This window comes from Scleropages formosus, chromosome 20 (genome assembly GCF_900964775.1).
Source record: "Scleropages formosus chromosome 20, fSclFor1.1, whole genome shotgun sequence".
NCBI lineage: Eukaryota > Metazoa > Chordata > Actinopteri > Osteoglossiformes > Osteoglossidae > Scleropages > Scleropages formosus.
Genome location: NC_041825.1, coordinates 22,753,337 through 22,764,654, shown reverse-complemented (window position 1 = coordinate 22,764,654; position 11,318 = coordinate 22,753,337). Strand labels below are relative to the sequence as shown.

Here is an 11,318-nt window from a genome sequence, read left to right as displayed (position 1 = left end):
AGTTTTCTACGATATAAGTGCCTGAAAGACACTTTTTGGAGCAAATTTTATTTTTTAAACAATTTATTTTCTTATAATAATTTTAAATAACTAAATCATAGTAAACTGTTAATTAAACATTTTATATCAGATGTTTCACATATCCAGATTCTAACAATTTTCCCAGTTAAACTATCCAGACTCCACAGTTTACATCTCATAGTGTGGGATGGCAGTTGAAATAGTCATGATATTTAGTCATTTTTTTGGGGTTATATTTTTTTCCTGGAGTCCTGTTTGCATGTTCTCCCCATTACCTTAATCCAAAAAGAGTCTTAGGAGATAATGGTAGACCACATGAGTGGTTGCCATGAGACAAATTTGACTTGATGACACTCGCCGTACACCTATCCAACACACACACACACACACACACACACACACACACACACACACACACAAACACACACACTGTCTGAAGCTGCTTGTTCAAAGCAGTGTCACGGCAAATTGGAGCCTAGCCCAGCAACACGGGGTGCAGGGCTGGAAGGGTAGGGGACGCACCCAGGACAAAACACCAGTCTATCACAAGGCATTCCAAGCAGGACTCAAGCCCCAGACCCGCTAGAGAGCAGGCCCTGGCCAAACCTGCTGTGCCACCACACTCCCCCACCTACCCAACATAGTCCAGAAAATTTGCTATTTTCAAAATAAAAGTATATATACAGATTTATACATTTAGCCTTCACGTGACTTATAATTAATTTTGACCAAAGTCATACTGAGTTACAAAATAATTCAGATGTACAGATGACATCAGTATTGTTTTTATTCTATCCCTTGCTGAGGAAGGCACTGAAATGTGCATTGTTGTGAAAAAGTAATTGCCATAAATGTAAATTAACCTAATTAAAGAGATAATTACATTAAATACATTAAAGTAATTATCTCTTTAATTACATTAAATTACATTTAATTCTTCAAATGCATTAAATACAAATGCATCAATAGAACTGCTCCTAGCTATTTACAAGACTTGATCAAATGCTACACCCCAACCAGACCGCTTCACTCGTCTACTTCTGCTCTCTTGGTGGTCCTGCACATAAAAGGTAAAGAGTGGAAGTTCTCAGTTCTGGCTCCATTGTGGTGGAATGACCTCCCCCTCTCACTCAGAACTGCTGAAACTTTGTGTACATTCAAGAAGGGTCTGAAAACTCACCTTTTCTGAACTAGGAAAGTTTGGAGTAGTGGTGAATCCACCTAGCAGTGGCAGTCCTGCCAAAATCTCTGCACAAACAAGGTGTGAAATCATTACTGGGTTTAACAAGAAAACCAGAACCACATCCAAGCAACAGCAAGCTTCTTTTGCATCAGCTCAAGACAATTGTTAATGGCTGTGTCCATGACTCCACAATAAGAAAGGCACTGTGCAAAAATGAGGTACATGGGAGAATGGAAAAACAGAAACCACTGCTCACTAAAAAAACACATGGAAGCCTATCTCCAGTTTCCCGGAAAGCACCTGAATATCTCTTAAGACTTCTCGGAAGAATGTTTTGTGGATTGATGATTGAAAAATACAATTTTTTACAAGATATAGGCTGGTGAAAACCTAATGAGACATTTCCAAGTAAGAACCTTCTACCAACTGTAAAGCATGGTGGTGACAGTGTAATGCACTGGGGTGTTTTGGTGTCATAGAACCTTGGTGCCTTGCTATTAATGAAGAACCCTACTTCGTATTTGAAAATTATAAAAGAGAATGTCAGCCTATAAGTTTGAGCTGAAGCTGAAGTTCAGCTGAGTTATGCAAGATGGCAATGAGTTCAAACATAAAAGGAAGAAACATCAGACCGGCTGGAAAAAAACAAAATTAAAGTCATGGAATTGCTTAATCAACATTCTGATATGAATCTGAATGAAATGGTGTTGCAAGACCTGAAAAAAAGCTGTTAATGTTTGAAAACTTTCAAATTTTCTTGAGATAAAGCAGTCCCGCTTGGAAAATTCCTTTAGTGCAGCATAGAAAGAATTATTTTGTTGCAGACATTGCAGCTAAAGAAGTGGTGCAATAGATTGACTGTGAAAGGAGAATAATTTTCCCACACCTGTATCTGAACAATTCACTATTTTCCACATCATGGAAATTCCATGAAAATGGTACTTGTTACTTTTTTCTCTCCGGCTCCATTCATATACTGTTAAAACATGCAAAAAGATTTGATAAAATTTGTCAAAAATAGAGAAAATTGGAAATAGTCTTTCACAGCACTGCATGTGTGGCAAATTGCTGGTCCTCTGGAACAGGAGAAGACGCAGGTTGTAGGTAAGTCCATTCATATGCACTTAGTTATTAGCACTTTGGTAAGTTCTGCAAAGTTGGCCTCCTCCCAACACCACAAATGGGGGAAAAAAAACCATGATTTGTTAGTGCTGTATTTGCGCTGTTTGTGCTGTAAAAATTAGAATTTACGCCATACAGTAGTCCCCCCTTATCTGAGGGAGATATGTTCCAAGACCCCCAGCAGATGCCTGAAACCGCATATAGTACCAAACCCTATATATACTGTTTTTTCCGATACAGAAGAAGAAAGAAAGAGAACTAAGGACCAATGCTCAGGTCCTCATAAGTATTGATTTTTTTTTTTTAAAAAAAAAAGGGTTACTTGAACACAAGCACTGCAATACCATGACAGCCGATCTAATGACCAAGATGGCTACTAAGTGACTAACGAGCAGGTAGCGTATACAGCATGGATATGCTGGACAAAGGCATGAGTCATGTCCTGAGTGGGACGACACTAGATTTCATCATGCTATCCTGAACGGCGCAGTATTTAAAACTACTGTATTGAATTGCTTATTTCTAGAATTTTTCATTTAATATTTTCGGCCTGGAGTTAACTGCGGAAAGTGAACCCGTGACTAAGGGGGACCACTGTAGTTGTTTTTAAGATATTAGAAATTATTTTTTTCTAGACTGTGATGTCAGCCAACCCTCCTTGCAATGGTGTAAACACCCAAATTCGGGTTTATTCTTTAGAGCTATATTTGTGCTGTTCAAATCACGGTTCTGTTCTCTTTACTTTTAGAAATATTAATAATTGTTTACATGGTATATGATGTCACCCAACCCTCCCTACAACAGCATAGAAACCCAAATTTAGGCTTATTTTTGACTGCTATGTTTATGCCGTTCAAACCATGGTTCTCACTCTTTAATTTTTCAAGATTATATGATGTCCCTCTGGTCACCCTACACACACACACACACATTTACTGAACCACTTGTCCCATACGGGGTCACGGAGCCTAACCCGGCAACTCAGGGCGTAAGGCTGGAGGGGGAGGGGACACACCCAGGACGGGACACCAGTCCGTCGCAAGGCACCCCAAGCGGGACTCGAACCCCAGACCCACCGGAGAGCAGGACCCGGTCCAACTCACTGCGCCACCGCGCCCCCTACTCTACAAACAGCACGCACAAAAAAAATCCGCATTTCGTCAGTGCTTCAGTTGTGCCATTTAAATTGTTGTTCTGTCATTTTTATTTTTGAAGATATTAATAATTGTTTACATGGAATGTGATGTCACTCAGCCTCCCTTCAATGGCTAGACACCAGCATTCACGCTTATCTTTTAGTGTTACATTAGTGTCAGGTTATGCCATTTCAAGAACCAGTCAGTATCGTTTACTGTTTGAGGGCCTAATTTCTATAGTTATTTCCAAACTGTTCTCTTCTACCTGTGGACCTGTCAAGTGGTGGGTTAAAAAGTCTTGATGTTTTTGTGTTGAGATGAGCATCACAGACTAGGTGGGGACATCTGGGTAACCTCATTTAATGCCATTGATATTCTCATGTGTCTTGTAAATTTTAAGTGGTGACTAAGACACCAGTCCACTCTCATTGGCATGGTGTCATGTTTGAGGACAGTGTGTATCAGATTTTTGAATAGAGGCAGTCCCTGGATTATAAACATCTGATTTACGTACAAGCCGTAGTTACAAACCACCCCTCCGAAAAGATTCAAGAGTCAAGATTCAAGAGTTTATTGTCATATGTACAGTAAACAGTTCATTACACCATACAATGAAATTATTACTCTGTGAATCCTCTCAGCAGCCTATGACATAAATTATAAGGACATAAGGAAAGAAAACACAAGGCGTAAATCACAAATTTACAACATTACTATTAGTGCAAAATCCAAGAAACAAAGTTATGTGCATATATACAGTGTACAGCGCACAATGTAAACATGGAAGACGAACATGTGAAAAGCTCTGCAGAGGTAGATTAGGTCTATTTGCAGTTGAAGGGGGTGTGTGTTTGTGTGCGCAAGGTATGTAGAGGTAGTCTATAGTCTGATGTTATTTGCATTGTAGATGTGTATGTGTGTGTGTAGCAAGGATGGGGTAGTTGACACCTCTCAGGCTCAGAGGGTAATCTGTGTCTGCCATAATGGGGGGAGAGGCAGTGGATGGGTATCATTCACAAGCCTGATGGCCTGTGGGTAAAAACTGTTTTTCAACCTTGAAGTTCAGGCTTTAACACTCCTGTAGCGTCTGCCTGATGGTAAGGGTGTGAAAAGGCTGTGCTGGGGATGATTAATGTCCTTGATGATGTTAATGGCTCTCCTGATGGTTCTGGCCTGGTAGAGGCTCTCCAGTGTTGGTAAGGACGTTCCAAAGATGGTTTGAGCAGCTTTCACCACCCCTGTAGAACCTTACGATTCTGTACTGTGCAGCTTCCAAACCAGACTGTGATAGAGCTGGTGAGGACGCTCTCAATTGCACACCAATAGAAGCTTCTGAGGATTTGACTTGGCATGCCAAATTTCCTCAGCCTTCTCAAGAAGTGCAGACACTGATGTGATTTCTTGACCAGCTGTGTAGTGTTGTGAGACCAGGTGAGATCCTCAGAAATGTTAACACCCAGGAATCTGAAGCTGCTCAGTCTGTCCACTTCTTTCTCACCAATATACAGTGATGAGTGTTGCTCCCTCCTTCTTTTGTGGATCGACTAACAACTCCTTTATTTTGTTGACATTCAGGGAGAGATTGTTGTTATGGCACCACTTTGCTAGGTCAGCCACTTCCCTCCTGTATGCCGACTCATCACCTCCCGTTATCAGTCCAATGACTGTCATGTCATCAGCAAATTTGATGATGCTGGTGTTGTTCTGGGAACCGTAAATATTAAAAATTTGAGTTACACACAATGATTCGTAATAACGGATTGACGGTCGAATAACGGTCATCATTGCAGATGATTGCAGGCACCCCTCAAACAAAGTCTTCACCCTCCTGCTGTCTGGCAAAAGGTACCAAAGCATTCGGGCCGGCCAGACTGTGTAACAGTTTTTTCCCCCAAGCCATCAGACTCCTTAATACCCAGGGACTAGACTGACATCAACCAACACACACACGCACGCACACACACACCCACACCCCTATTCAACTGAACACCATTCCACTCCCTTGGCAATTTTTTTGCACTCTTCTTTCTTAAATTGCTACTAAAACACCTAACTACTATGTTTACATTTACAGCATTTATTGTATATTTATTATCATGTTTATATATAGAGAAGTTTGTATTTATTATTTATTGTATAGGTAGCTCTGAGTTGTTTCTGTGTAGAGCCATGGTCCTGGAGGAATGTTGCTTCGTTTCACTGTATACTGTACCAGCTGTATATGGTTGACATGACAATAAAGCCACTTTGACTTGACTTTGACTAACAAACAGGCCCTACTTCATGACGCGCACCAAAACATTGTGTGTCTACAGCAGTTCATCGGCTCGTGGGCACCTTAATGTCATGTTTGACACCAGCAGGCAACAGACAGGTAGGTAGTGGCCCCACTTGCGGGTTGGTTTTAATCTTTCAGTGAGGTTCGTAGGATTGGATGTAAACGAAGTCAGGGACAGGCGAAGGTCTTGCAAGGCACGAACAACACAATACAGGCAATCCGAAGGTTAGTAGTCAGGGAGAATGGGCGAGAGTCAGAAACCAGAAACACAGGAACAACCAAGGCAAAGATGCTGATACTGCAAAACCACAAAGGTGTTTGAGAGAATCCGCGTTATGGTGTGGACTCAGAGCTCCTTATATCCCAGTGGTTCAATTAAATGCAGGTGCTTCACTCCTTCCCGGGGGCATGACAGTACCTTCCACCCTATGGGCGGCTTCTGCCGCCCGCCGAAGCGGACGCCCTCGGGGCCGGGGCACCGGGCGATCCAGGCGGTCTCGATGAAATGACATGACCAGGTCTGGATCCAGAATGTCCTGTGCGGGCACCCAGCTGCGTTCCTCTGGACCATACCCCTCCCAGTCGACAAGATACTGTAACTGGCCATAACTTTGCAGAGAGTCCAGGAGTTCGTTGACTCGATACGCAGGAGCTCCATCCACTTGCACTGGCAGAGGCGGCTCGGGCGCTCGCGGGGCCTGGAGGTGTGACACCTTGTAGGGCTTAAGAAGGGAGACATGGAAAGTAGGATAGATCCAGAGAGACTGAGGCAGACGCAGACGGTAAGTCACTGGGGTTACCTGGCGGGCAACCTGATATGGGCCTATATATCAAGGGCTGAGCTTTCAGGACGGGAGGCGTACTTTTAGATTTCTGGTAGACAACCATACCCACTGGCCAGGACGAAAGGTGACTGGATGGTGGTGGCGGTCAGCCTGGTGTTTGTATTGGTGAACGCTGTAGCGTAACCTGGCCATCACTGCTCTCCAGGTCTCCTCGCTGTGCTGATACCACTCATCGACTGCGGGGATCTCCGTCCGCTCTGGATGTAGGGGGAATAGAGAAGGCTGATTCCCTAGAACACATTGGAAAGGTATAAGTGCATTTGAGGAATGGGTCTGGGAGTTGTGGGCATACTCCACTTGTAGGGTCCAGGGTGAAGGCGGATTCTTCTATCATGTTTGACACAAGCAGGCTAGAGACAGGTAGGTAGTGGACCCAACTGCGGGTTGTTTTCAATCTTTCAGCAAGGTTCGTAGGACTGGACGTAAATGAAGTCAGGGACATGCAAAGGTCTTGCAAGGCACAAACGTCACTATACAGGCAATCCGAAGGTCAGTAGTCAGGAAGAACGGGCGAGAATCAGAAACCAGGAACACGGGAACAAGCAAGGCAAAGACGCTGATACTGCAAAACCACAAAGGTGTTTGAGAGAATCCGTGTTATGGTGTGGACTCAGAGCTCCTTATATCCCAGTGGTTCAATTAACCGCAGGTGCTTTGCTCCTTCCCGGGGGTGTGATGCCTAAGCTCAAGGTAGGACAAAGACTTCCTTCTATTCAGTCAGACCACGTTGCTGTTAACAGTTTCTCGCGTGTGTTATTGTATTTGGCTTTTTTTTTTTGTATTTACCCTCCTAACCATGGCACTGAAGCATAAATGTAATGCAAGGGATGGTGATGCATCAAAGAAAAGGAAAACGATCACGATTGAAACTAAAGAGGAAAAAATAATACAGCAATCGGAAAAAGGTGAAATGGCAACAAGCATTGAAAACGAACATTAAAGTTTCTTTAATGTTTTTTACACACACGTACGCACACACGCACGCGCACTCTTTCTCTCTCTCTATTTCAAATAGTGTTTATGAATACACAAGGCTCCGGTTCCCCGCGACCCCGTATGGGACAAGCGGTTCTGAAGATGTGTGTGTGTGAATACACAACCACGCCTGCACGTTGAGCAGAAGCACCTGGCTCCGATTAAACACCTTGCTTCAATCGGAGCACTCCGTTATAAAAGACACTTCTCAACTTCTTCCCGGTTGCAGAATCTCACTTGAGGCAATTGGCCCCTCAGCATTCTCAAACCCTCCGTGCTTTGCTCTTTCAAGTCACGTTCCAAGTCTCTTTGATAACAACTGCCTGCCTTATCCCTCGACCACGATTTTGGATGCTTGCCTCTGTTTGTTTGTCATGGTTTCCAGAGATGACACACCAGACTCTTCGGGTAGTTTGTAAATTCAAGTGTAGCCCACCCACTCAATTCTGATGTTTTTTTTTAATATTACTAGCATGGGAGGTGAATCGGTGGTGTCTACAACACAACTTTGGGATGCGTGTACTGTTGCTCCACCAATTACGGGGTATGGCTCTCGCTAGGGTGAGGAGAGGCCCAGTTAGCGTCGTGCAGCTATACTGTTATACTACTGTGAGTACAAACCTCCATATGTCACACACAGCAACCTCAGCCCCTTTTCCTTTCCCCAAAAAAAACATTCACACCCGCACAGGGACTGTCACAACATTCAGGTGAAATAAACCCGACAAACATTTAATATAAAACGTCCACACAAATAAACATTGTTCACACCACCAAAGAAAACAAACACGTTTTTTCCTTTTATATGACTCAGTCTCTGGTATCGTCGTCTCGTTGGCGCGCTTTTTAGTCTGGAGCTCCTTGTCCACCACCGAGGGAAATTCCTGCCGTTACTCACGGTTTTCGTGCAGTGCAGGAAACCGACAGCGACCTGTCCTCACATCCACCCTCTCTCAGCGAGGATGGAGCGATGATGGCGAGTCCTGGCGACACTCTCTCTGGGTCCAGTTGCGCTGGCCAAACTCTAACCTTCCACTCCCCAACTCCGAAAAAAAACTCGGTGCAACGCGGTGTCTCCCACACGTGCTCCGTTCCCCCTCTTTCCCTTAAACTACTCCAAGCCTAACTGACTGCCCGCCGGCTGGTTGTCTTGCTCGCGCCATTTTTTTTCCCCAAAACACCCGATTGCTCCTCGCCTGGTCTCAAAAAAAAATCTCCCCACGCCGTGTTCCAACTCTCTTCCTCCTCCGTCTTCTTCCCCTCCTCTCCCGGAACATCCCGCCTCACAAGGTCGCAAGCACTTTCCCTACCAGCACTGATTGGGCAGTTCCTAAACGACATCTCTTCCACCAACAAACACCAAAGAAAACGCACAATACAGGAACAACAAAAAAACGTCACGTTACAAAACCATAACCCCCTGCATATTTATATAAGCATTTTTCACCCCAAACATCCAACCACACATGGGAACAAACTGTGTGGGGGCTACACAAGTAATTTTATTACAGAGTAACAAAGCCAAGTTCGTCTACAGAGTAACTGCCAGACAACTCACAAACAGTACCTTTATACAATTTTGGATTAACTGGACACTCCTTTTTTACGTGGTCCAGATGCCTCTTGGATCTGGCCACTATTTTCACAGCTGTTTTGGTTAATGGTCCTTCAGTCACAGTGGCACCTACTATAGTCTGCCTGATTCTTATCTTGATATGGATCGCAACTTTGGGGTTTTACTTCCTCATGTGCTGTTCTCACTACTCCACTATTGTGTTTTACAGGCACAACTGCCTTCAAGGGATCCTCTTGATTGAATTTAGGAAAAGTACCTTATTCAAAGTACTACAGCCAGAGATTGGGATTGAACCTGCAACCTTTGGATCTGTTGAAGACATAACGGACACACGGACAATCAGAGTTTCGTAGAAAATCCTCCTCTAATCACACATGTTGATGCGGGAGAGTCTCTGTGTAGAGAGTCTCTCCGAGCAAATGTAAACAGCAGTTAATTATACACAGCTGCGCTGGACAGTCACGCCCTCCAGTAATCTTCTTCTTGCTCAAGTCTTCTCTTCTTCAAGGCACAGACAGTTTTCTGCAGACACATCCTGCCTGCAGTTTGGTGTAGGTACTTTCGGTTCCTTTATTCCCACGAGACAGCCAGTGGAACAAGTTTCTCACACACAATGCTATTCTAGTTAGTCCCTGTTCTTACAACAACTTGTAGCATAATCACCAGTTATTTTCCGTTAGCCCCTTATCCAGAAATAACGTATAGCTGTACATAATTGTCACACCCACACCCATCGGCTCAGCGATAGCACCTGTTGCCGATTAACGTGGCACAGTAAAAAAGCAGTGTCAACATGGCAACAGGTGCAGAATCTACAACGCCCTTCCTGAAACTTGTGCATTCAGTGTCTTGCTTTCCCAAGTACCCTGTTCCCTGTTTACAGTTCCTGCTTTTCCTGGCTTTTTGACCTCGGATTGTTTACTGGTTTCTTGAGTTTTGCTTTCCCCGACCTCAGTCTTTGATTGCTCCCGTGTTTCGGCACAGCAGCACCCGCACTTGGGTCCAAACCCTACCTCCCGTCTCCTGTCTGCGCCTATTACAAAAATGCTTGATTATTAAAATTTTCTTTTTCTCTCAGACTCCCTCCTTTAACACAGTTCACACCACTGTGTCACCTTCAGAACCAGAGCATTCAGGTTCAACATCATGATCACCAAACAGTGACCTGATGTCATCCAATGTATCACTCACAGAAAGCAACTTGGTTAACTGACCAGTGAACATTTTCATGAGCATAGATCATAACATAGAGAAACAGCAACAAAGTAAACACAGAGCTATACAGAGCTATTAGAAACAGCACACTGTTAGTCCACACCAGTCAGGCCGTCAAAACGGATGCCAACGGTGAATGCTCGAATGCATTGTCAGGTTTTGTTCTGCACAAGTAGGTCAGGGCACCATCAGCAGTGGGAAAGATGAGTCCAGGAGTCAATACCCTCAACCTTCACAGTGTGTGGTGTAGTCAGCAGCACTTGATAGGGTTCGCACCACCGGGGTTGGTTCCAGTGTTTTACTTCCCAGGTCACGGAGCAGGACCCAGTCACCTGGACGGAGCTGTACCTTTTTATCTGGACCATTGGTCTGTCAACACGCTCACACTTGGTGATGAACTTCCATCAGCACTGCTTTCAGACCTGTAAGATAGGAGAGCAGACCACCATCCACAATTTCAAACGTTACCCTTCCACCTGGCACTGGGACTGGCATTGGTCTTCCGGTCAGAACTTCAAAAGGGGATACACCCAACTGTCTGTGTGTCTTTCCTTTCATCGCTGTTAGCACAATGGATAACGCATCCAGTCAACTAAGGCCAGTGTCTTCGCATACCTTAGCTAATTTGATTTTTACTGTTTGGTTAGCCCTTTCCACCAGACCTTCACTCTGAAGGTGATACGCACAATAGTGTCTGAGGTCAGTCTACATCCATTCAGAGAGCTAATGTATGACCGTGTTCACGAAATGGGTGCCATTGTCGCTTGTGAGGCGGGAAGGGACTCCCCACCTGGGTAGAGGCGCTTGACAGCTGTCTGAGTGGTAGCTTTTCGGGCGGGAAATGCCTCAACCCATCATGAGAAAACATCGACAATGACTAGAGAATACTTGTATCCATTCGAGGGAGTCGACTCAATGAAGTCCATCTGCAGATTTTTGAAAGGTCCCTCGGGCTGTGGTGTATGGG

At 44.3% G+C, this 11,318-nt stretch overlaps 1 protein-coding gene across 2 annotated transcripts; it reads right to left on the bottom strand.

The window, feature by feature from the left end:
* Positions 1-5,570: 5,570 nt before the first annotated feature.
* Positions 5,571-7,337, bottom strand: LOC114909229 (chromobox protein homolog 2-like). Of its 2 annotated transcripts, none has more exons than XM_029247012.1 (2): positions 6,604-7,337; positions 5,571-6,462 (listed from the first exon to the last, which is right to left on the bottom strand). In XM_029247012.1, the coding sequence occupies exons 1-2, from the start codon at positions 6,715-6,717 to the stop codon at positions 6,112-6,114; spliced, it is 465 nt and encodes a 154-aa protein (XP_029102845.1). In that variant the 5' UTR covers positions 6,718-7,337; the 3' UTR covers positions 5,571-6,111. The 2 variants fall into 2 exon arrangements, with proteins under 2 accessions (XP_029102845.1, XP_029102846.1); XM_029247013.1 differs by having other exon boundaries at positions 6,631-7,337.
* Positions 7,338-11,318: the final 3,981 nt, after the last annotated feature.

What these genes read in the sequence shown, in the direction of transcription:
- LOC114909229 (XM_029247012.1), bottom strand. Translation starts at nt 6,717, where the DNA reads ATGGCCAGGTTACGCTACAGCGTTCACCAATACAAACACCAGGCTGAC. An exon ending in TGTCTACCAGAAATCTAAAA is followed by an intron (nt 6,463 to 6,603) that starts GTACGCCTCCCG and finishes TCCCTTCTTAAG; the next exon opens with CCCTACAAGGTGTCACACCT.